At 42.6% G+C, this 22,277-nt stretch overlaps 1 protein-coding gene and 3 pseudogenes across 43 annotated transcripts in view; all 4 read right to left on the bottom strand.

Moving 5' to 3' along the window:
* LOC105940793 (protocadherin gamma-C5) overlaps positions 1-22,277 on the bottom strand; it is a 315,331-nt gene that overhangs the window by 21,744 nt on the left and 271,310 nt on the right. For 2 of the 43 annotated variants that reach the window (XM_076873841.1, XM_076873852.1), the window contains exon 1: positions 4,659-7,295. The exons of 39 other annotated variants lie outside the window; for them this stretch is intronic. In XM_076873841.1, coding sequence (XP_076729956.1) covers positions 4,659-7,169 — 2,511 coding nt within the window. In that variant the 5' untranslated portion in view covers positions 7,170-7,295. Of the gene's footprint in view, positions 1-1,231; positions 3,885-4,658; positions 7,296-22,277 lie in introns of those variants that run through there. 2 more of the 43 variants (XM_076873855.1, XM_076873884.1) reach the window with 2 other exon arrangements.
* LOC143412632 (protocadherin gamma-C5 pseudogene) lies at positions 8,038-10,746 on the bottom strand (annotated as a pseudogene).
* LOC143412634 (protocadherin gamma-C5 pseudogene) lies at positions 11,513-15,086 on the bottom strand (annotated as a pseudogene).
* On the bottom strand, positions 18,202-22,275 carry LOC143412637 (protocadherin gamma-C5 pseudogene; annotated as a pseudogene).

Raw genomic sequence — 22,277 nt, 5'->3', positions numbered from 1 at the left:
CTTTGGCAAGATTTCCTACCACAGAGCCCTGTTTTAATTCTTCTGGGATACTGTAACGAGTCTGTCCGTATATTGTACTCCACAAAGCGAAGAAATGATGCCACCAAAGCGCCAGCCATCTCCAGTCTCGGTGTCTGATTCTCTTTGTCATTCCCGATCCGTTAGGATGTGTTATTTCCCATCGATATATTGTTCACATAACCACCTCGACAATAATTCCAGCGCCAGAATGAATATGATGCTAGAGATCAATCCACAAATGCACGTTAATAACAAAGGTCTAAATTTTGGACATTTGTGTATACGCACATCTCCTCTCCACCTCCATCTCGGAGCATTGTGCCAGTTACTGTGACGCGACTGAATGGGGGATGGAGTAGATCTCTTTGTAGAGATCTGTATGCCATTGGTTCAGAGCATACATCTATACTATCCAATGACGGAGCACTAACATTGCTATTTGGGTTTTGCACCACCTCTCTCACAATACAAACAAGAGAGGGGAATACAATTTGGTGTTATACAAGCACAATAGAGTGGAAAGACACAAAAAATGCCCTGTTTCCAAAGTAAAAGAAAAAAAAAAATACTTTACATTAAATTATTGTGTACTGCTGTCGCAGAGAGAAGAGAACGTTATGAACGAACTAGATCGTGATAAGAAATAATTCGATTCTTTAAGTATGTTGCCATCATTACGTTTTCAGTGTTTGTGATATTTTCTATCACAGTAGAAAGATGTCGGAGAAAAATGAAACAATTGTGAATATTTCAAGATCCTCAGAGAGTACTTATGGAAAGAAAATCACGACTGAGTGGAAGGAAAAAAATATACAGACGCAAAAACAAAAAACAAACCAACAAACAAAAAACCCACAACATTTTTTTGAAAGGGCGTTATTATTTTAGGGTGATTCAGACAGGAAAGTAAATTAAGTGGTTTTCGATTGAAATGGGAACGCGGGTTTTAATGCTAATGGATCACGAGTTAAAAGGACAACAGTAATAACCCTTAACGGAAAGCTAAGTTGCAATAAATTCCGATTCAATACCACAATTTTAATAATGCTAATAGAAAAAATTCTATACTGAAAAAGAATATCTGCACTGTGCAAAAAAAGCAACATTTCAAGAATTTAATAAACACCGCTGATTTTTCAAAGTGACTTAAAAACGACGATAAGAATAATAATGATCTAAAAGCTTAGATCTACTGTTTTTTTGTCCTCACCTGCTGGCTCTCAAAGGTCCAGGTGCTGTCGGGCAAAGACGCATCCAGGACACTGATCACCTCCTTAAAGTCTGTGGTGCTGCTGGGTTTAATCAGAGTGAAATCGCTGTACTCTGACATTGGAGACATACAGGACCTGAAGGACTGACTCTGAGACAGCATGTCTCCTCCCAGGACCTCCACGTATTTTATAGGTCCATCAGTGTTGAGCTGAATTTGCAGGTTTCTGTTGGGGTTCTTGTAATTATCAGAGTCGGTCCGTCTCATGCAGCACGTACTGCTGCTACTGCTGTTCCTGATGCATTTAACCGCTAAGATGAGGAAAGTGACCAGAGACAGCACGGACACCGAGGCCAGAGAGAGAATCAAATAAAGGGTGATTCTCCCAGTTTTCTTGCTGGGCTCGGCCGCTTTATGTCGGAGGTCTGAGATGGGCTCATGGAGGCCGTCCTCCAGTATGATGGACACCGTGACTGTGGAGGACTGGATCGGTTCCCCGTCGTCCTTGATCTCTATAAGCAGCCTCTGAGAGGAGTCGTCCTGCTCGGACACAGCGCGTTTAGTCCTCACCTCCCCTGTGTACAGATTGACAGTGAAGAGAGAGGCGTCTGTGGCCTCCGCCAGTCTGTAGGAGATCCAGGCGTTATGGCCCGAGTCAGCGTCCACGGCTGTCACCTTGGTAACCAGGTGACCCGCTTTCGCGGAGCGAGGCATCCTCTGATGAGAGAGGGAGCCCATGGCAGCGGAGGAGGGGTAAATAACAGCGGGGGCATTGTCGTTCTGGTCCAGGATAAAAACATGGACAGTGGCGTTGCTGCTGAGAGACGGAGAGCCCTGATCCTTTGCCTGGACCTGAATCTGAAACACCTTCAGTTTCTCATAGTCAAACGAGTGCATGCTGTAGATGCTGCCGTTATCCGAGTTAATGTAAACATACGATGAGACAGAAACGTCCTGCACTTTAGAGTCCAGTATAGAGTAAGAGACCTTTGCGTTTTCACCAAAATCCAGGTCAGATGCTGATATTGAGTACAGGATAGAGCCTGGCACTCCATTCTCTTTTAAATACACATTATAAGAGGGCTGTGAGAACACAGGAGGGTTGTCATTCACATCAGTGATAGTGACAAGTACAGATTTCTTACTGGTCAAGGGAGGTGAGCCTGAATCAGTGGCTGTAATTTCAATATTATATTCTGAAAAACGTTCTCTGTCTAAAACACCACTTGTAATGAGAGCGTAGTTGTCAGAAAATGAAGGTTTCAAAGTGAATGGAGGCCCACTTTTTAATTCTAATGAAACTTTTCCATTATTACCAGAGTCGAGGTCTCGTGCACTGATTAATGCTACAACAGTGCCTTTTGGTGCATCCTCGCGTACTGGGTTTGGTTTTGAAGTCAACACTATTTCTGGAGCATTATCATTCATGTCTATGACAACTATTTGCACGCGGCAGTGACCTTCCATCTCAGGGACACCTTTGTCTTTTGCAGTAATACGTAGTTCATGCACTGCATTGCTTTCATAATCTAAAGGCCCTATCAAAGAAATTTCACCTGTGTCTGGATTCAATTGAAAAACAGATAACAGTGATTCTGATGTGTGTTCAGCAAATGCGTATTGAATCGCTCCATTAACGCCCTCGTCTGCGTCTGCTGCTTCGACTTTAACGAGTACAGAACCAGAAACAATATTTTCATGTACTGATACATTATACAAAGCTTTTTTAAAAACAGGAACATTGTCGTTGATGTCAAGTACAGTAACTACGATTTTTGTCGTTCCAGTTTTTACAGGATTACCTCCATCTAACGCTGTCAGTAATAGCTGATGTACACTTTGCTTCTCTCTGTCAAGCGGTTTCTCTAGGACCAGCTCCGGAACCTGTCGGTCGCCAGACAACTCTTTCAGTTTCAAACTAAAACACTCGTTTTTACTTAATGTGTACGATTTAACGGAATTACTTCCAACGTCCTGATCCTGCGCGATATCTAAAGGGAAGCGAATGCCTGTGGCAGTAGATTCTGCTATCTTTAAATATTTCTCCTCTGTTATAAAAACCGGAGAATTGTCATTTATGTCCCTTACTTCAATTTCTATACGATGCAGCTGCAAGGGATTCTCTGTTACAATTTGTAAAGGTAACACACAGCGGGCGCTTAATCCACATAAAACCTCTCTGTCTATTCTGTCATTCACCACCAGCTCGCCCTTCCCCGCATCCACGCTGAAATACTGCTTACCAGTCTCAGAAGCTACACGCAGATTACGATAATAAATTTCAGATAATGCCAAACCCAGGTCTTTGGCAAGATTTCCTACCACAGAGCCCTGTTTTAGTTCTTCTGGTATGCTGTAACGAGTCTGTGCGTCTATTGTACTCCACAAGAGAAAGAAATGATGCCACCAAAACGCCTGCCATCTCCAGTCTCGGTATCCTATTCTCTTTGTCATCCTTGGTCCGTTAGAATATATTATTTCCCATCCAAATATTCATCGACAGAGCCCAGCATATAAAGCCATCACCAGAATGGATACTGTATAGAAAAATCCTTAAGCTATTTGTAACAAAATATATATTCCGGACGCCATTGGATAAGCGCATGTCCTCTCCACCTCCGAGCACAGTGAGGGTTACTGTGATGCGAGTGAATGGGGGATAGAGTAGATCTCTTTGTACAGTTCTGTATGCTATTGGTTCACAGCATCCAGTTTAAATATCCAATCACAGAGAGCTAAGCCTATTCATGAAACCAGTACACACTGCCAGAAGCGAAGCTGTACAAATGAAGGTTCAAGTCCGGTCTGTGTGATAATTTTCTCTCGAAAATTAAATATAAATAAAAAATAAATATAAATAAGAATATTAATTTAAAAGGGCAAAAGGTTTTCTAGTGATTACTGCAATGAATTAAGACCACATAAAAGATGCATTGTCTGTTCAGCTTAATATCAGCTCACAAATTGTACATCTCTGGTGTTATAGAAAAAACAACAACAATAAAATATGTTGTCGGTAGGCTTAAAAAAGATACATTTTGAATACGAAAAAATCACTTCGAGCTCATGCTTTGGTAAAAAAAGAAGAAGTTAATAAGATTTTTAGATGCAATTCCGACAATCTTATTCTGAACAATATTTTAAATAGCTTATTTTAAGCCACAAAAAAGATTTGTTTTCAAAGTTGCACTTCGGTGTCATTTAAAATATATCAGGCGCAGGCAAAACAGTTCAATAGTATCAATTTATTCTCCCCTAATCATACTAGAGTCAAAACACACGAAAAATAAATTACTGCTGTCACTTGAAACCAATTTGATGTTAAATTTTCATTTAAAATGATATATTTTTTAAAAGATTATTTTGGAAATGTATGACAGCAATAATGAAAAGTGTATGCAGGTTATTTCTTCAATTTTCGCCTCACCTGCTGGCTCTCAAAGGTCCAGGTGCTGTCGGGCAAAGAAGCATCCAGGACACTGATCACCTCCTTAAAGTCTGTGGTGCTGCTGGGTTTAATCAGAGTGAAATCGCTGTACTCTGACATTGGAGACATACAGGACCTGAAGGACTGACTCTGAGACAGCATGTCTCCTCCCAGGACCTCCACGTATTTTATAGGTCCATCAGTGTTGAGCTGAATTTGCAGGTTTCTGTTGGGGTTCTTGTAATCATCAGAGTCGGTCCGTCTCATGCAGCACGTGCTGCTGCTCCTGCTGTTCCTGATGCATTTAACCGCTAAGATGAGGAAAGTGACCAGAGACAGCACGGACACCGAGGCCAGAGAGAGAATCAAATAAAGGGTGATTCTCCCAGTTTTCTTGCTGGGCTCGGCCGCTTTATGTCGGAGGTCTGAGATGGGCTCATGTAGGCTGTCCTCCAGTATGATAGACACCGTGACTGTGGAGGACTGGATCGGTTCCCCGTCGTCCTTGATCTCTATAAGCAGCCTCTGAGAGGAGTCGTCCTGCTCGGACACAGCGCGTTTAGTCCTCACCTCCCCTGTGTACAGATTGACAGTGAAGAGAGAGGCGTCTGTGGCCTCCGCCAGTCTGTAGGAGATCCAGGCGTTATGGCCCGAGTCAGCGTCCACGGCCGTCACCTTGGTAACCAGGTGACCCGCTTTCGCGGAGCGAGGCATCCTCTGATGAGAGAGGGAGCCCATGGCAGCGGAGGAGGGGTAAATAACAGCGGGGGCATTGTCGTTCTGGTCCAGGATAAAAACATGGACAGTGGCGTTGCTGCTGAGAGACGGAGAGCCCTGATCCTTTGCCTGGACCTGAATCTGAAACACCTTCAGTTTCTCATAGTCAAACGAGTGCATGCTGTAGATGCTGCCGTTATCTGAGTTAATGTAAACATACGATGAGACAGAAACGTCCTGCACTTTAGAGTCCAGTATAGAGTAAGAGACCTTTGCGTTTTCACCAAAATCCAGGTCAGATGCTGATACTGAGAACAGGATAGAGCCTGGCACTCCATTCTCTTTTAAATACACATTATAGGTTTTCTGAGTGAATACAGGAGCATTGTCATTAACGTCAGTGATAGTGACATTAATAGTCTTTTTTGTCGACAGAGGAGGGGACCCTAAATCAGTAGCTGTTATTTCTATTTTACACTCTGAGGAACTCTCTCGGTCTAAAGGACCGCTAGTAACCAGTGCATAATTATTAGAAAAAGAGGGTTTCAGTTTAAAAGGAGAGCCCTTAAGGAGCTGCAGTGTCACTTTACCATTGTCACCGGAATCCATGTCCCTTGCACTGATTAACGCTACTACAGTCCCACTTGGTGCATCCTCAGGCACAGGGTTAGGTTGGGAGGTCAGAAATATATTTGGAGCATTATCGTTAACATCTAATACTTCAATATGGAGAGAGCAATGCCCCTCCATTCTCGGAGTCCCTTTGTCTCTAGCGGAAACATCTATTTCATAATTAGCATTTGATTCGAAATCTAAACTCTCTGTCAGACTAATTTCCCCGGTTAATAAATCAATATCAAACAAAGAGAAGATACTGTCTGGTGTGTGCCCCCCAAATGAATACTCAATTTCTCCATTGAGACCCTCATCAATATCCTTTGCTATCAGTTTAATAATGGGTGTACCCTGCACACTATTTTCGCTTACAGAGACTTTGTAAACATTTTTCTCAAAAACAGGGAAATTGTCATTATTGTCCAATACATTTATTGTTATCTGAGATATCCCAGATTTCACCGGGTTTCCTCCGTCTATAGCTGTTAGTTGGAGGTGATGTGTAGGCTTTTTTTCTCTGTCGAGGGATTTAGAGAGGACTAACTCTGGCACCTTCCTTCCACCGGAGACATCTTTAAGCTTTAAAGTAAAATAATCGTCTTTATTTAAACTATACGATCTCACTGAATTCACTCCGACATCAAGATCTTGCGCAGTTTCCAAAGGAAAACGTGCCCCTGCCGCTGTCGACTCTGCTATCTGCAATGTTGTTTCTGGAGATGGGAATGTAGGGCAATTATCATTGATATCTTGTATTTCCACCTCCACTCGGTACAACTGTAAAGGTTTATCAATGACCACTTGCAACGTCAACACACAGATGGCGCTTTGTCCGCATAAAGTCTCTCTGTCTATTCTGTCATTCACCACCAGCTCGCCCTTCTCCGCATCCACGCTGAAATACTGCTCACCAGCCTCAGAAGCAACGCGCAGCTTACGGTCAAAAATCTCAGACAGTCCCAAACCCAGATCTTTGGCAAGATTTCCTACCACAGATCCCCGTTTTAGCTCCTCTGGGATGTTGTAACGAGTTTGTCCGTCTATTGTACTCCACAAAAGAAAGAAAAGATGCCACCAAAGCACCTGCCATCTCCAGTCTCGGTATCCTATTGTCTTTGTCATCCCGGATCCGATATAATTATTTCCCAGAGAAGGAAACAAAAAAACGAAATTTAACATCCATGGCTATAACATTTTAATCCAAGGTAAATATCCGAAATCTCCTCACAGAAGAACAAAATTGATTTAAATCTGTTAAGAGCATCGCTTCTCCTCACCCAGCTCATTGCAATATAACTGTTTCGGGTGCTGTGTGTGCATGGGGGAGGGACTAGATCCCTTTGTATGTTTGCACGATTCATTGGTGCACACAATTCATCTATGCTACCCAGTAAGAAGGGAGGTGAGGAGTGCTTTTAAAGACACAGCCACATTTGGGGAAAAATTCTATATAAATAAGTAACAGTTTGTGAAAGGAATAACGGGATGGTAGAATATCCATGTTATCATTAATCTTCATGCGAGTAAATAAGCTTTGACAACTACAATATTAAAGTTGTCTTCTTATTAAAACTCTTTGTGTTTTATGATTTGGGTGAAAATGCTTGCAGTAAATGAAAGACGTTTGGCTCCTTTGTAAAAAAATTTAAAGCGTCGCTGTCCGCTTCTGTGGTCCTGAAATGTCATTCCAACAACTGTAGGAAGAGCAATATACAAACGCAGTCTAATCCCAGTAAATGGTTTGTTTACAAACACTCAGTCTCAAACGCTTTCTGTTTTTTATTTAAACTTGACATCACAAACAAATATTAGGCAGGAATAAGATCTGAATTCGCTGGCTTAAAGTATTTAAGCAGAGCAAGTGATGATGATGGTGTGTTGCTTAAGGAAATTTGAAAAACAAAACAAAGAAAAACAAACAAACATATTTGCACTATTTAATAATGAAATTACATTTTTTTGGTATACCAGTATAAATATGTTGCCAAAAAGCCAAACTATAGGTACTGATACACATAAAAACATTAAACAAACCGACGGATAACTTGTGCGTAAAATTAAACTAGCCAGTAAAGCACAAAACGGGTAAAAAGAACGATTGCTTTCTTCTCACCTGCTGGCTCTCAAAGGTCCAGGTGCTGTCGGGTAAAGAAGCATCCAGGACACTGATCACCTCCTTAAAGTCTGTGGTGCTGCTGGGTTTAATCAGAGTGAAATCGCTGTACTCTGACATTGGAGACATACAGGACCTGAAGGACTGACTCTGAGACAGCATGTCTCCTCCCAGGACCTCCACGTACTTTATAGGTCCATCAGTGTTGAGCTGAATTTGCAGGTTTCTGTTTGGATTCTTGTAATTATCAGAGTCAGTCCGTCTCATGCAGCACGTACTGCTGCTCCTGCTGTTCCTGATGCATTTAACCGCTAAGATGAGGAAAGTGACCAGAGACAGCACGGACACCGAGGCCAGAGAGAGAATCAAATAAAGGGTGATTCTCCCAGTTTTCTTGCTGGGCTCGGCCGCTTTATGTCGGAGGTCTGAGATGGGCTCATGGAGGCCGTCCTCCAGTATGATGGACACCGTGACTGTGGAGGACTGGATCGGTTCCCCGTCGTCCTTGATCTCTATAAGCAGCCTCTGAGAGGAGTCGTCCTGCTCGGACACAGCGCGTTTAGTCCTCACCTCCCCTGTGTACAGATTGACGGTGAAGAGAGAGGCGTCTGTGGCCTCCGCCAGTCTGTAGGAGATCCAGGCGTTATGGCCCGAGTCAGCGTCCACGGCTGTCACCTTGGTAACCAGGTGACCCGCTTTCGCGGAGCGAGGCATCCTCTGATGAGAGAGGGAGCCCATGGCAGCGGAAGAGGGGTAAATAACAGCGGGGGCATTGTCGTTCTGGTCCAGGATAAAAACATGGACAGTGGCGTTGCTGCTGAGAGACGGAGAGCCCTGATCCTTTGCCTGGACCTGAATCTGAAACACCTTCAGTTTCTCATAGTCGAACGAGTGCATGCTGTAGATGCTGCCGTTATCTGAGTTAATGTAAACATACGATGAGACAGAAACGTCCTGCACTTTAGAGTCCAGTATAGAGTAAGAGACCTTTGCGTTTTCACCAAAATCCAGGTCAGATGCTGATACTGAGAACAGGATAGAGCCTGGCACTCCATTCTCTTTTAAATACACATTATAATTTCGTTGAGTGAATACAGGAGGGTTATCATTAACATCAGTGATAATAACAGGTATAATATTTTTACTGGTCAAGGGAGGAGAGCCTGAATCAGTGGCTGTGATTTCTACATTATACTCTGGGAAACTCTCTCGGTCTAAAGGACCGCTTGTAACCAGCGCGTAATTATTAGAAAATGATGGTTTCAGAGTGAAAGGAGAGCCTTTAGGTACTCTCAGTGTTACTTTACTATTATTACCGGAGTCAGCATCACGTGCATTGAGCAAAGCCACAACTGTCCCACTAGCTGCATCTTCGCGAACTGGCTGCGGTTCAGAGGTGAGAACAATTTCTGGAGTGTTGTCATTTACATCCACAATATCTATCTGTAGACGACAGTGACTTTCCATTTCAGGAACACCCTTATCTCTTGCCGTAATTTCAATTTTATAGGACGATGCTTTTTCATAATCTAGGTCTCCTTTCAAATGTATTTCTCCAGTTAGTGGGTTGATTTCAAATACCGACAACACGGAATCTGGAGTCCGCGAACCAAAAGAGAATTCAACTTCTCCGTTTGGCCCCTCGTCAGCATCCGTCGCCGCAATTTTAACTACAAATGTATTTCGTGCAGTATTTTCCTGTAAAGAAACTTTATACGTGTTTTTCTCAAACATTGGAAAATTGTCATTGACGTCTAGCACTGTGATTGTTATTTGTGAGGTACCAGACAATACTGGGTTACCCCCATCTAATGCAGTCAGCAGTAGCTGATGAATGGCCTTCTTCTCTCGATCAAGAGGTTTCTCTAATACTAACTCGGGCACTGCTTTGCCATCTTCAACTTCCTTCATTTTCAATGTAAAACACTCGTTTTTAGTCAACGTGTAGGATTTTACTGAATTACTCCCAACGTCTGCATCCTCTGCGCTTTCCAAAACAAATCGAGTTCCCACTGCTGCCGACTCCGCAATTTTCAAAGACAGCTCCTTTGTCTGGAAGCTTGGAGAATTATCATTCATATCTTTTATTTCGACCTCAATTCGATGTAAATTTAAAGGCTTTTCAAGAACTATCTGTAAAGGTAACACACAGCTGGCGCTTTGTCCACATAAAGCCTCTCTGTCTATTCTGTCATTCACCACAAGCTCGCCCTTCCCCGCATCCACACTGAAATACTGCTCACCAGCCTGAGAGGCGACACGCAGCCTGCGGTCAAAAATGTCAGATAACGCCAAACCCAGATCTTTGGCAAGATTTCCTACCACAGAGCCCTGTTTTAGTTCTTCGGGGATACTGTAACGAGTCTGTCCGTCTATTATACTCCACAAGAGAAAGAAATGATGCCACCAAAGAGCCAGCCATCTCCAGTCTCGGTATCTCATTCTCTTTGTCATCCCCGATCCGTTACAACATGTTATTTCCCATCAAGTAAAGCAAAGTGAATATCCAGTTCCAGTGAGTGTTAGTTATATCCGTAAAAATATAACACCCAATGTTTTTCATGTCTGACGCTTAATTTTCTGTTTTTTTCTCAACATTCGAAATACGAGCGCATCACACCGTCCTCCAGCTCGTTGCATTGTTAACGTTTACGATGCTGAGGCTGTAGGGGGAGGAGGTAGATCTCTTTGTACAGTTCTGTATACTATTGGAGCAGAGCGTCTCACAGTAACATCCAATAGGAAGACAGCTGAGCAGTGCCGTTAAAGACACAGCAACAACACTGAGATTAAATCCGTACACCAATATGCACTGCTGGTCGTGTGACCTGTTAATCCAACGTCATCTCTCTGGATTTAAAATTGATTTTGAGGCTCATTATGTTATTTATATTTTCACAGAATTCTTCCATCCATTCATTTAAAGAAAACGGACATTTACAGAGAATAATTTCCAACAAAGAAATAAAACAAAGCGAAATTAATCTGCCCATTCTCTACATACAAAACATGCAGGTGAGATGTGTAAAGCACAACTAATTTTTGCAAAATTGTAATTTTCTCTGTTGCCATAACATCACTACAAGCGACTGTTTTTGTTTGATTAAGAGGAATTGTTGACAGTTTCTATTTTTGAAGCAATGAAGAGGGGAGGTGCTATCGAATAGGTCCAATTTTGCAAGTACTAAATATACACATAAACAACAAAGGTATGACTGCATACGTATGAAGCTCATAAACACGAACACAAGCATGCCACTTAGAGCTTTTATACCACGAAACGATGAGTATTAAATAAAAATAAAACATCACAGTATATTATGTTAACTGTGTGTCTCAGAATAAACGATTGTGGGTCATCGTTTTGACTCGTGTTGAAATAAAATCATAGATGTAAAGCTACTACTATTACTATTAATACTCCTACTAATAATATAAATAATAACAACAGCTTATCGCAATATTGTCCTGCAACAAGTCGATAAATATAGTTCACAATTTAAATTATATATTCAACAGTGACCTAACACATTTCACTGAATATCTGCTGTTTTCTGCTCACCTGCTGGCTCTCAAAGGTCCAGGTGCTGTCAGGTAAAGAAGCATCCAGAACACTGATCACCTCCTTAAAGTCTGTGGTGCTGCTGGGTTTAATCAGAGTGAAATCGCTGTACTCTGACATCGGAGACATACAGGACCTGAAGGACTGACTCTGAGACAGCATGTCTCCTCCCAGGACCTCCACGTATTTTATAGGTCCATCAGTGTTGAGCTGAATTTGCAGGTTTCTGTTGGGGTTCTTGTAATTATCAGAGTCGGTCCGTCTCATGCAGCATGTACTGCTGCTCCTGCTGTTCCTGATGCATTTAACCGCTAAGATGAGGAAAGTGACCAGAGACAGCACGGACACCGAGGCCAGAGAGAGAATCAAATAAAGGGTGATTCTCCCAGTTTTCTTGCTGGGCTCGGCCGCTTTATGTCGGAGGTCTGAGATGGGCTCATGTAGGCCGTCCTCCAGTATGATGGACACCGTGACTGTGGAGGACTGGATCGGTTCCCCGTCGTCCTTGATCTCTATAAGGAGCCTCTGAGAGGAGTCGTCTTGCTCGGACACAGCGCGTTTAGTCCTCACCTCCCCTGTGTACAGATTGACAGTGAAGAGAGAGGCGTCTGTGGCCTCCGCCAGTCTGTAGGAGATCCAGGCGTTATGGCCCGAGTCAGCGTCCACGGCCGTCACCTTGGTAACCAGGTGACCCGCTTTCGCGGAGCGAGGCATCCTCTGATGAGAGAGGGAGCCCATGGCAGCGGAGGAGGGGTAAATAACAGCGGGGGCATTGTCGTTCTGGTCCAGGATAAAAACATGGACAGTGGCGTTGCTGCTGAGAGACGGAGAGCCCTGATCCTTTGCCTGGACCTGAATCTGAAACACCTTCAGTTTCTCATAGTCAAACGAGTGCATGCTGTAGATGCTGCCGTTATCTGAGTTAATGTAAACATACGATGAGACAGAAACGTCCTGCACTTTAGAGTCCAGTATAGAGTAAGAGACCTTTGCGTTTTCACCAAAATCAAGGTCAGATGCTGATACTGAGAACAGGATAGAGCCTGGTACTCCATTCTCTTTTAAATACACATTATAGGTCTTCTGAGTGAATACAGGAGCATTGTCATTAACATCAGTGATAGTGACCGGTATGATTTTCTTACTGGACAGAGGGGGAGAGCCTGAATCAGTGGCTTTGATTTCTATATTATACTCTGAGGATCTCTCTCGGTCTAAAGAACCGCTTGTAATCAATTCATAATTATTAGAAAACGAAGGTTTCAGAGCGAACGGGGAACTTTTGGAAAGATGTAAGGTCACTTTGCCATTTTCACCGGAGTCCAGGTCTCTTGCACTGATCAGTGCCACGACTGTGCCACTCCGTGCGTCCTCGGGTACAGGACTAGGACCCGAAGTTAGCACAATCTCCGGAGCGTTATCGTTTATATCCTCTATGTCCAGCTGCACACGACTGTGACCCTCCATTTCGGGAACCCCTCTGTCTTTAGCAGTTATATCAATAAGGTAATATTTATTACTTTCATAATCTAATGGGCCCTTTAATATAATTTCTCCTGTTTCCACATTGATTGCAAATGTTGATAACACCGAGTCAGGAGTGCGGGACCCGAAAGAATATCTAACTTCACCATTAAGCCCATCGTCGGCGTCTGTTGCTGTAAGTTTAACTAGAAACGTCCCGGTGGTGATATTCTCCTTTAGAACAACCTTGTACTCGTTTTCACTAAACACTGGAAAGTTATCATTATTATCAAGTACAGTAATTGTGATTTTACATGTTCCCGATGTGACTGGGGTTCCTCCATCTAAAGCTGTCAACAGCAGCTGATGGAAAGCATTTTTCTCGCGGTCTAAGGGTTTCTCTAACACTAATTCTGGGACAGCTTTACCACTCTTTGTGTCCTTGAATTTCAATGAAAAATGATCGTTTTTGCTTAAAGTATACGTTTTCAAAGAATTGCTCCCAACATCGGGGTCCTCTGCATTTTCTAAAGGAAAACGTCTGCCGGGACCAACTGACTCTGGTATTTTAAGATTAATTTCTTGGGTAAGAAAACTAGGAGCATTGTCATTTATGTCTCTTATTTCCACCTCAATTCGATGAGACTGTAAAGGATTTTCAACAACTACTTGCAGAGGTAACACACAGCTGGCGCTTTGTCCACACAAAGCCTCTCTGTCTATTCTGTCATTCACCACGAGCTCGCCCTTCCCCGCATCCATGCTGAAATACTGCTTACCGGCATCGGAGGCAACACGCAGTTTACGGTCAAAAATTTCAGATAATCCCAAGCCCAAATCTTTGGCAAGATTTCCTACCACAGAGCCCTGTTTTAGTTCTTCTGGAATGCTGTAACGAGTTTGTCCGTCTATTGTACTCCACAAGAGAAAGAAATGATGCCACCAAAGCACCAGCCATCTCCAGTCTCGACATCCCTTTCTCTTTGTCATCCTTGGTCCGTTATAAAAGATTAATTCCAATTGACATAATGCACTGAAAAATTCTGAAATCCATCATCGCAGGTATGATTCCCATAGAACCATTCCCACATATTATTGAGGACACATATAAAACCGTAACATTATAAAATATGAGCGCATTGCTCCTTCGGTCCTCTGCCCCTCTTCATTGTAAGTGTTCGAGTACCGAGGATGAATGGGGGCAGGGACTAGATTGCTTTGTACAGTTCTGAATCCTATTGGTGCGCATCAGCCATGTCTGCCATCCAATAAGAAGGAAACCAATCGACACTCTTAAAGGCACAGCATCTATTTTCTCTCTCCGGATTCACTTTGATCACAGGCAGTAATCACGAATTACTGGACTTCACGCAATGCAAAGCATATTATCCCACTAACTAATAAATCACTTAATATACTAAATATTTTTTATTTCGCTATTCCATTATTAATTAATCCAGTCAACGAAATTTAGTGGAAGATGTGTAAATAATGGGCATCCCATTTAACTGCATGTCTGCATGTGCCACGTGTAAAATGTATGTGTGTTTCAAACAGAGCATGCATTCCAATAAGCGTCGCTGTCCACCTTCGCGGTGCTGAACAATTTGGAAGAGCCTTTGTGCACTGTAGAGGGTTTACTGAAAGACTTTAATCTAATCACGAATGTTAGATGGAAATAAAACCCAGTGTGTCATTTAAATATGCAAACCTTAAAATAAATTGTTGTCTGCCCGCATGCGGCTTTATTATCTATATTCTGCTCAAAAGAACTCAAAGCCAACATCTAATGTTGCCAGTAGACTGAAAAAAAAAATCACCGTTGGTTTTCTGCACTACTTAGTACAGTCTATAAGTTTACAAGAAGCTATTTACTCATTCAAAACTTGTAAGTAAAACATGACTCTTTTTTTAAATTCTGCTGCGGCACAATCAGTGATCTTTCAAATTTTTACTTATCACTTCTTTTAGTATTCTATGCTCACCTGCTGGCTCTCAAAGGTCCAGGTGCTGTCGGGCAAAGAAGCATCCAGAACACTGATCACCTCCTTAAAGTCTGTGGTGCTGCTGGGTTTAATCAGAGTAAAATCGCTGTACTCTGACATCGGAGACATACAGGACCTGAAGGACTGACTCTGAGACAGCATGTCTCCTCCCAGGACCTCCACGTATTTTATAGGTCCATCAGTGTTGAGCTGAATTTGCAGGTTTCTGTTGGGGTTCTTGTAATCATCAGAGTCAGTCCGTCTCATGCAGCACGTGCTGCTGCTCCTGCTGTTCCTGATGCATTTAACCGCTAAGATGAGGAAAGTGACCAGAGACAGCACGGACACCGAGGCCAGAGAGAGAATCAAATAAAGGGTGATTCTCCCAGTTTTCTTGCTGGGCTCGGCCGCTTTATGTCGGAGGTCTGAGATGGGCTCATGGAGGCCGTCCTCCAGCATGATGGACACCGTGACTGTGGAGGACTGGATCGGTTCCCCGTCGTCCTTGATCTCTATAAGGAGCCTCTGAGAGGAGTCGTCCTGCTCGGACACAGCGCGTTTAGTCCTCACCTCCCCTGTGTACAGATTGACAGTGAAGAGAGAGGCGTCTGTGGCCTCCGCCAGTCTGTAGGAGATCCAGGCGTTATGGCCCGAGTCAGCGTCCACGGCCGTCACCTTGGTAACCAGGTGACCCGCTTTCGCGGAGCGAGGCATCCTCTGATGAGAGAGGGAGCCCATGGCAGCGGAGGAGGGGTAAATAACAGCGGGGGCATTGTCGTTCTGGTCCAGGATAAAAACATGGACAGTGGCGTTGCTGCTGAGAGACGGAGAGCCCTGATCCTTTGCCTGGACCTGAATCTGAAACACCTTCAGTTTCTCATAGTCAAACGAGTGCATGCTGTAGATGCTGCCGTTATCTGAGTTAATGTAAACATACGATGAGACAGAAACGTCCTGCACTTTAGAGTCCAGTATAGAGTAAGAGACCTTTGCGTTTTCACCGAAATCCAGGTCAGATGCTGATACTGAGAACAGGATAGAGCCTGGTACTCCATTCTCTTTTAAATACACATTATAGGTTTTCTGAGTGAATACAGGAGCATTGTCATTAACATCAGTGATAGTGACAGGTATGATTTTCTTACTGGACAGAGGAGGAGAGCCTGAATCAGTGGCTTTGATTTCTATATTATACTCTGAACATCTCTCTCGGTCTAAAGGACCGTTGGTAACCAGTGCGTAATTATTAGAAAACGAAGGTTTCAGAGTGAATGGAGACGTTTTGGGAAGTTGTAACGTGACTTTGCCATTATCACCGGAATCGAGGTCACGAACGCTGAGCAAAGCCACCACAGTGCCGCTGCGAGAGTCTTCGGGCACAGAAGTTGATTTTGAAGTGAGTACAATTTCTGGTGCGTTATCATTTACGTCTAATACATCCACCTGGACAGTACAGCGACCCTCCATTTTAGGGAAGCCTTTATCTGTTGCACTAATATCTATACGATATGATGTCTGAGTTTCGTGGTCTAATTGCTGTTTAAGATATATATCCCCGCTTACAGCATCAATATAAAACAACGAGACCACTGATGGCGGTGTGTGTACACCAAGCGAGTACTCAATGTCTCCATTCGGACCCTCATCTATGTCTGTTGCTTTTGTTGTAATAACAAAAGAACCATTTGCAATGTTTTCTTCAACAGCGATTTTATAAAAACTGTTTTCGAATAATGGCACATTGTCATTGAAGTCAAGCACAGTTATAATTATTTTGGAAGTTCCGGTCTTGACAGGATTACCTCCGTCTATGGCAGTAAGAAATAAATTGTGAGTGGATTTTTTCTCGCGATCTAAAGAGTTATTCAATACTAATTCGGGTATTTTCCCTCCATTTTCAATTTCTTTAACTTTTAGACTGAAGCACTCATCTTTACTTAGTGTGTATGTTTTTAATCCATTGCTCCCTACGTCGGGATCCACTGCCATCTCTAAGGGAAAACGAACACCTACAGCTGTGGATTCGGCTATTTCAATTATGTGATCACTTTTGAGAAAACTAGGGGCATTGTCATTTACGTCTCTAATTTCCACTTCGATCCGGTGTAACTGTAGCGGATTTTCTATAACAACCTGCAGAGGTAACACACAGCTGGCGCTTTGTCCACACAATGCCTCTCTGTCTATTCTGTCATTCACTAAAAGCTCACCCTTCCCCGCATCCACGCTGAAATACTGCTCACCAGCCTCAGAGGCGACACGTAGATTACGGTTAAAAATATCTGACAGTCCTAAACCCAAATCTTTAGCAAGATTTCCAACCAAGGAGCCTCTTTCCAGCTCTTCTGGGATACTGTAGCGAGTCTGTCCGTTTACTGTACTCCACAAGAGAAAGAACACATAATGCCACCAAAGCGCCAGCCATCTCCAGTCTCTGTATCCCATTCTCTTTGTCATCCTCGATCCGCTAGAATTCAGCGTTATTCCCCATGGAAACATCATTTAGAAAAAAAACAGACTGGTGAGAAATCCATAAACGAGGCACTCGTGGAACGCGAAATAAATAGTCGTTCATACATCATGAGAAGTGTAATAATGGTATATTATTTAATCCCAGTGTTTAAACGCATCCTTTTCTCATCCCGCGCTAGAAGCACTGGCTATAGTGAGCAGGATGGATGGGGGAGGGAGTAGATCTCTTTGTACAGCCTCCCATGCTATTGGCTCACAACACTGACCCCGCATCCAATACGAAAGGGAAAGACATATTATAGACCCAGCACAAAGACTATAACACAGAACACACACACGGGTGCTCACAGATGAAAAATTCAACAATACTGAACAGTTAACTCAAAAATACGCACCTTTCTTCTTATTTTAACGCGTTCTTACAATAATTAATCTTATTTAATTTATATTGCAGTTTCTACAATAACATTAACTTTAAATTGGCAAGTTGTTTAAAAATTAAACCTAAGAAATAACATTAAATATAATATTCACTACAGTAAAATGTTAGATTAAATTGAAACATGTACCACTGCTGTATTCTGAAAACAAACGTACATCTTTTTTGCACTGTTTGTGAAGCTGTTCGATTGCTTGTCACTGTCCTATATCGAACATCCAAACAGTCAAATCGCGCTGAGTATTCAACAACTCTAATACTGAAATATGTCAAATATCCTATGAGGATTAAAAGTTATTAGCAGTTTGCATGGTTTCGATATGTGCATAATACTCAGACAGCTCTGTCTAAAGAATGTGCTTGTATTTCAGTCTTGTGAAGAAAAAAAAAATATCATGACAAATATATAAGCATACGATTTTTCTTTGAACCACTTAAAACATCATATCAAATCAACTGCTTTGATGGTACAGACTTCAAATGGTGAGGTTTTAAAGATTATGAGAAAAAAGTATTTCATTTTCTTCTCACCTGCTGGCTCTCAAAGGTCCAGGTGCTGTCGGGCAAAGACGCATCCAGGACACTGATCACCTCCTTAAAGTCTGTGGTGCTGCTGGGTTTAATCAGAGTGAAATCGCTGTACTCTGACATTGGAGACATACAGGACCTGAAGGACTGACTCTGAGACAGCATGTCTCCTCCCAGGACCTCCACGTACTTTATAGGTCCATCAGTGTTGAGCTGAATTTGCAGGTTTCTGTTTGGGTTCTTGTAATCATCAGAGTCAGTCCGTCTCATGCAGCACGTGCTGCTGCTCCTGCTGTTCCTGATGCATTTAACCGCTAAGATGAGGAAAGTGACCAGAGACAGCACGGACACCGAGGCCAGAGAGAGAATCAAATAAAGGGTGATTCTCCCAGTTTTCTTGCTGGGCTCGGCCGCTTTATGTCGGAGGTCTGAGATGGGCTCATGGAGGCCGTCCTCCAGTATGATGGACACCGTGACTGTGGAGGACTGGATCGGTTCCCCGTCGTCCTTGATCTCTATAAGCAGCCTCTGAGAGGAGTCGTCCTGCTCGGACACAGCGCGTTTAGTCCTCACCTCCCCTGTGTACAGATTGACAGTGAAGAGAGAGGCGTCTGTGGCCTCCGCCAGTCTGTAGGAGATCCAGGCGTTATGGCCCGAGTCAGCGTCCACGGCCGTCACCTTGGTAACCAGGTGACCCGCTTTCGCGGAGCGAGGCATCCTCTGATGAGAGAGGGAGCCCATGGCAGCGGAGGAGGGGTAAATAACAGCGGGGGCATTGTCGTTCTGGTCCAGGATAAAAACATGGACAGTGGTGTTGCTGCTGAGAGACGGAGAGCCCTGATCCTTTGCCTGGACCTGAATCTGAAACACCTTCAGTTTCTCATAGTCAAACGAGTGCATGCTGTAGATGCTGCCGTTATCTGAGTTAATGTAAACATACGATGAGACAGAAACGTCCTGCACTTTAGAGTCCAGTATAGAGTAAGAGACCTTTGCGTTTTCACCAAAATCCAGGTCAGATGCTGATATTGAGTACAGGATAGAGCCTGGCACTCCATTCTCTTTTAAATACACATTATAATTTCGTTGAGTGAATACAGGAGGGTTGTCATTAACATCAGTGACAGTGACAGGTATGATTTTCTTACTGGACAGAGGAGGAGAGCCTGAATCAGTGGCTGTAATTTCTATATTATATTCCGAGACTTTTTCTCGGTCTAAAGGACCGCTGGTAACCAGTGCGTAATTATGGGAAAAAGAAGGTTTCAGGGCAAATTGAGAGGTTTTAGGGAGCTGTAATCTTACTTTACCATTATCACCAGAGTCAAGATCTCTTGCACTGATTAATGCCACGACTGTTCCATTTGGGGAGTCTTCTCGCACCGGCTTAGGATGAGAGGTAAGCATAATTTCTGGCGCGTTGTCATTGACGTCTATAACTTCCACATGAACAGTACAATGCCCCTCCATTCTCGGAGTGCCTTTATCTTTCGCACTTATGTCTAATTCATAATTTGCATTTGCTTCGAAATCTAACTTTCCTTTAAGAAATATGGTTCCAGATATATGATCGATAATGAAAATAGACATCATTGCATCTGATGTGTGTGCTCCAAACGAATATTCAATCTCACCGTTTTGGCCATCATCCATGTCTGTCGCTTTTGTTTGTACTATTAACGCACCTTCTACAGCATTTTCACTAACAGATACTTTATATGACGTTTTTTCGAAAGCGGGAACATTATCGTTAATGTCAAGAACACTAATAGTTATCTGTGCAGTCCCAGATCTTACCGGGCTTCCTCCATCCAGAGCGGTCAAAAGAAGCTTGTGAACAGCCTTCTTTTCTCTGTCTAAAACTTTTGCTAAAATCAATTCAGGGACCTTCCTTCCACCAGCAACCTCTTTCACTCTAATACTAAAACATTCGTCTTTACTATGAGTATATGACTTCAGGGAATTACTGCCAACATCTGGATCTATTGCGCTTTCTAGTGGAAAATGAACCCCCACAACTGTCGATTCTGCAATTTCCAATGTAATTTCATTCGATGGAAATTTCGGTGCATTATCATTAATGTCTTGAATATCGACTTCAACTCGAAAAAGTTGTAGCGGGTCTTCAATTACAACCTGCAGAGGTAACACACAGCTGGCGCTTTGTCCACATAAAGCCTCTCTGTCTATTCTGTCATTCACCACGAGCTCGCCCTTCCCCGCATCCACGCTGAAATACTGCTCACCAGCCTCGGAGGCGACGCGCAGCTTACGGTCAAAAATTTCAGATACTCCTAAACCCAGATCTTTGGCAAGATTTCCTACCACAGAGCCCTGTTTTAGTTCCTCTGTGATGCTGTAACGAGTTTGTCCGTCTATTGTACTCCACAAGAGAAAGAAATGATGCCACCAAAGAGCCAGCCATCTCCAGTCTCGACATCCCTTTCTCTTTGTCATCCTTGGTCCGTTATAAAAGATTAATTCCAATTGACATAATGCACTGAAAAATTCGTAAATCCATCATCGCAGGTATGATTCCCCTAGAACCATTCCCACTTATTTTTGAGGACACATATAAAACCGTAACATTATAAAAAATGAGCGCATTACTCCTTCAGTCCTCTGCCTCTCTTCATTGTAAGTGTTCGAGTACCGAGAATGAATGGGGGCAGGGACTAGATTGCTTTGTACAGTTCTGAATCCTATTGGTGCGCATCATCCACCTCTGTCATCCAATAAGAAGGAACCCGATCGACACTCTTCATGTCACAGCATCTGTCCTCTCTCTCTCTGTGGATTCACTTTGATCACAGGCAATAATCACGAATTACTGGACTTGACAGAATGTAAAGCAAGCATGCGATATCATCAATGAATGAATAACTGGATGAATGACTGGATGTAAGAATGAAAAAACAAAGCCAGTCTTATAAACTTAATATAAGAATAACATTTTCCCTCACAATAACCTAATTAATTAATCCCATAAAATAATTTAGAGAAAGACATTTATTCGATAGACATCCCATTTAACTGCATTCTTTTTTTTTTAAACAGAGCTTGCGTTCCAGTAAGAGTCGCTGTCCACCTTCGTGGTGCTGAACTATTTGGAAGTGCCTTTGTGCACTGTTCCAGGTTTATTGAAAGACTTTAACAACGAATAATAGATGGGAATAAAAATTTAATTATGGAAACCTTAAAATATATTGTTATCTGCTCGCTTGCGTTTTGTTATCTATATTTGTGCTCAAAAGAACTCTGAGCCTACATCTAACATTGCCAGTAGATTGAAAAAGAAAATCACCGTTGCTTTTCTACTATTCCATTATCAATTAATCCAGTCAACGATATTCAGTGGAAGATGTGTAATTAATGGGCATCCCATTTAACTGCATGTCTGTACCACATGTGCCACGTGTAAAATGTATTTGTGTTTCAAACAGGGCATGCATTCCAATAAGCGTCGAACAATTTGGAAGAGCTTTTGTGCACTGTTAAGGGTTTATTGAAAGAGTTTACTCTAACCACGAATATTAGATTTGCATTATCCATATTCTGTTCAAAAGAACTCATAGCCTACATCTAATGTTGCTAGTAGACTGAAAAAACAAATCACCGTTGGTTTTCTACAATATTTGGTACAGTCTATAAGTTTACAAGAAGCTATTTACTCATTCAAAACTTAACTTAAATTCAGTGATATTTCAAATTTTTACTTATCACA

This window comes from Maylandia zebra, linkage group LG2, assembly GCF_041146795.1.
Source record: "Maylandia zebra isolate NMK-2024a linkage group LG2, Mzebra_GT3a, whole genome shotgun sequence".
NCBI lineage: Eukaryota > Metazoa > Chordata > Actinopteri > Cichliformes > Cichlidae > Maylandia > Maylandia zebra.
This window is presented reverse-complemented; position numbering and strand designations above follow the sequence as displayed.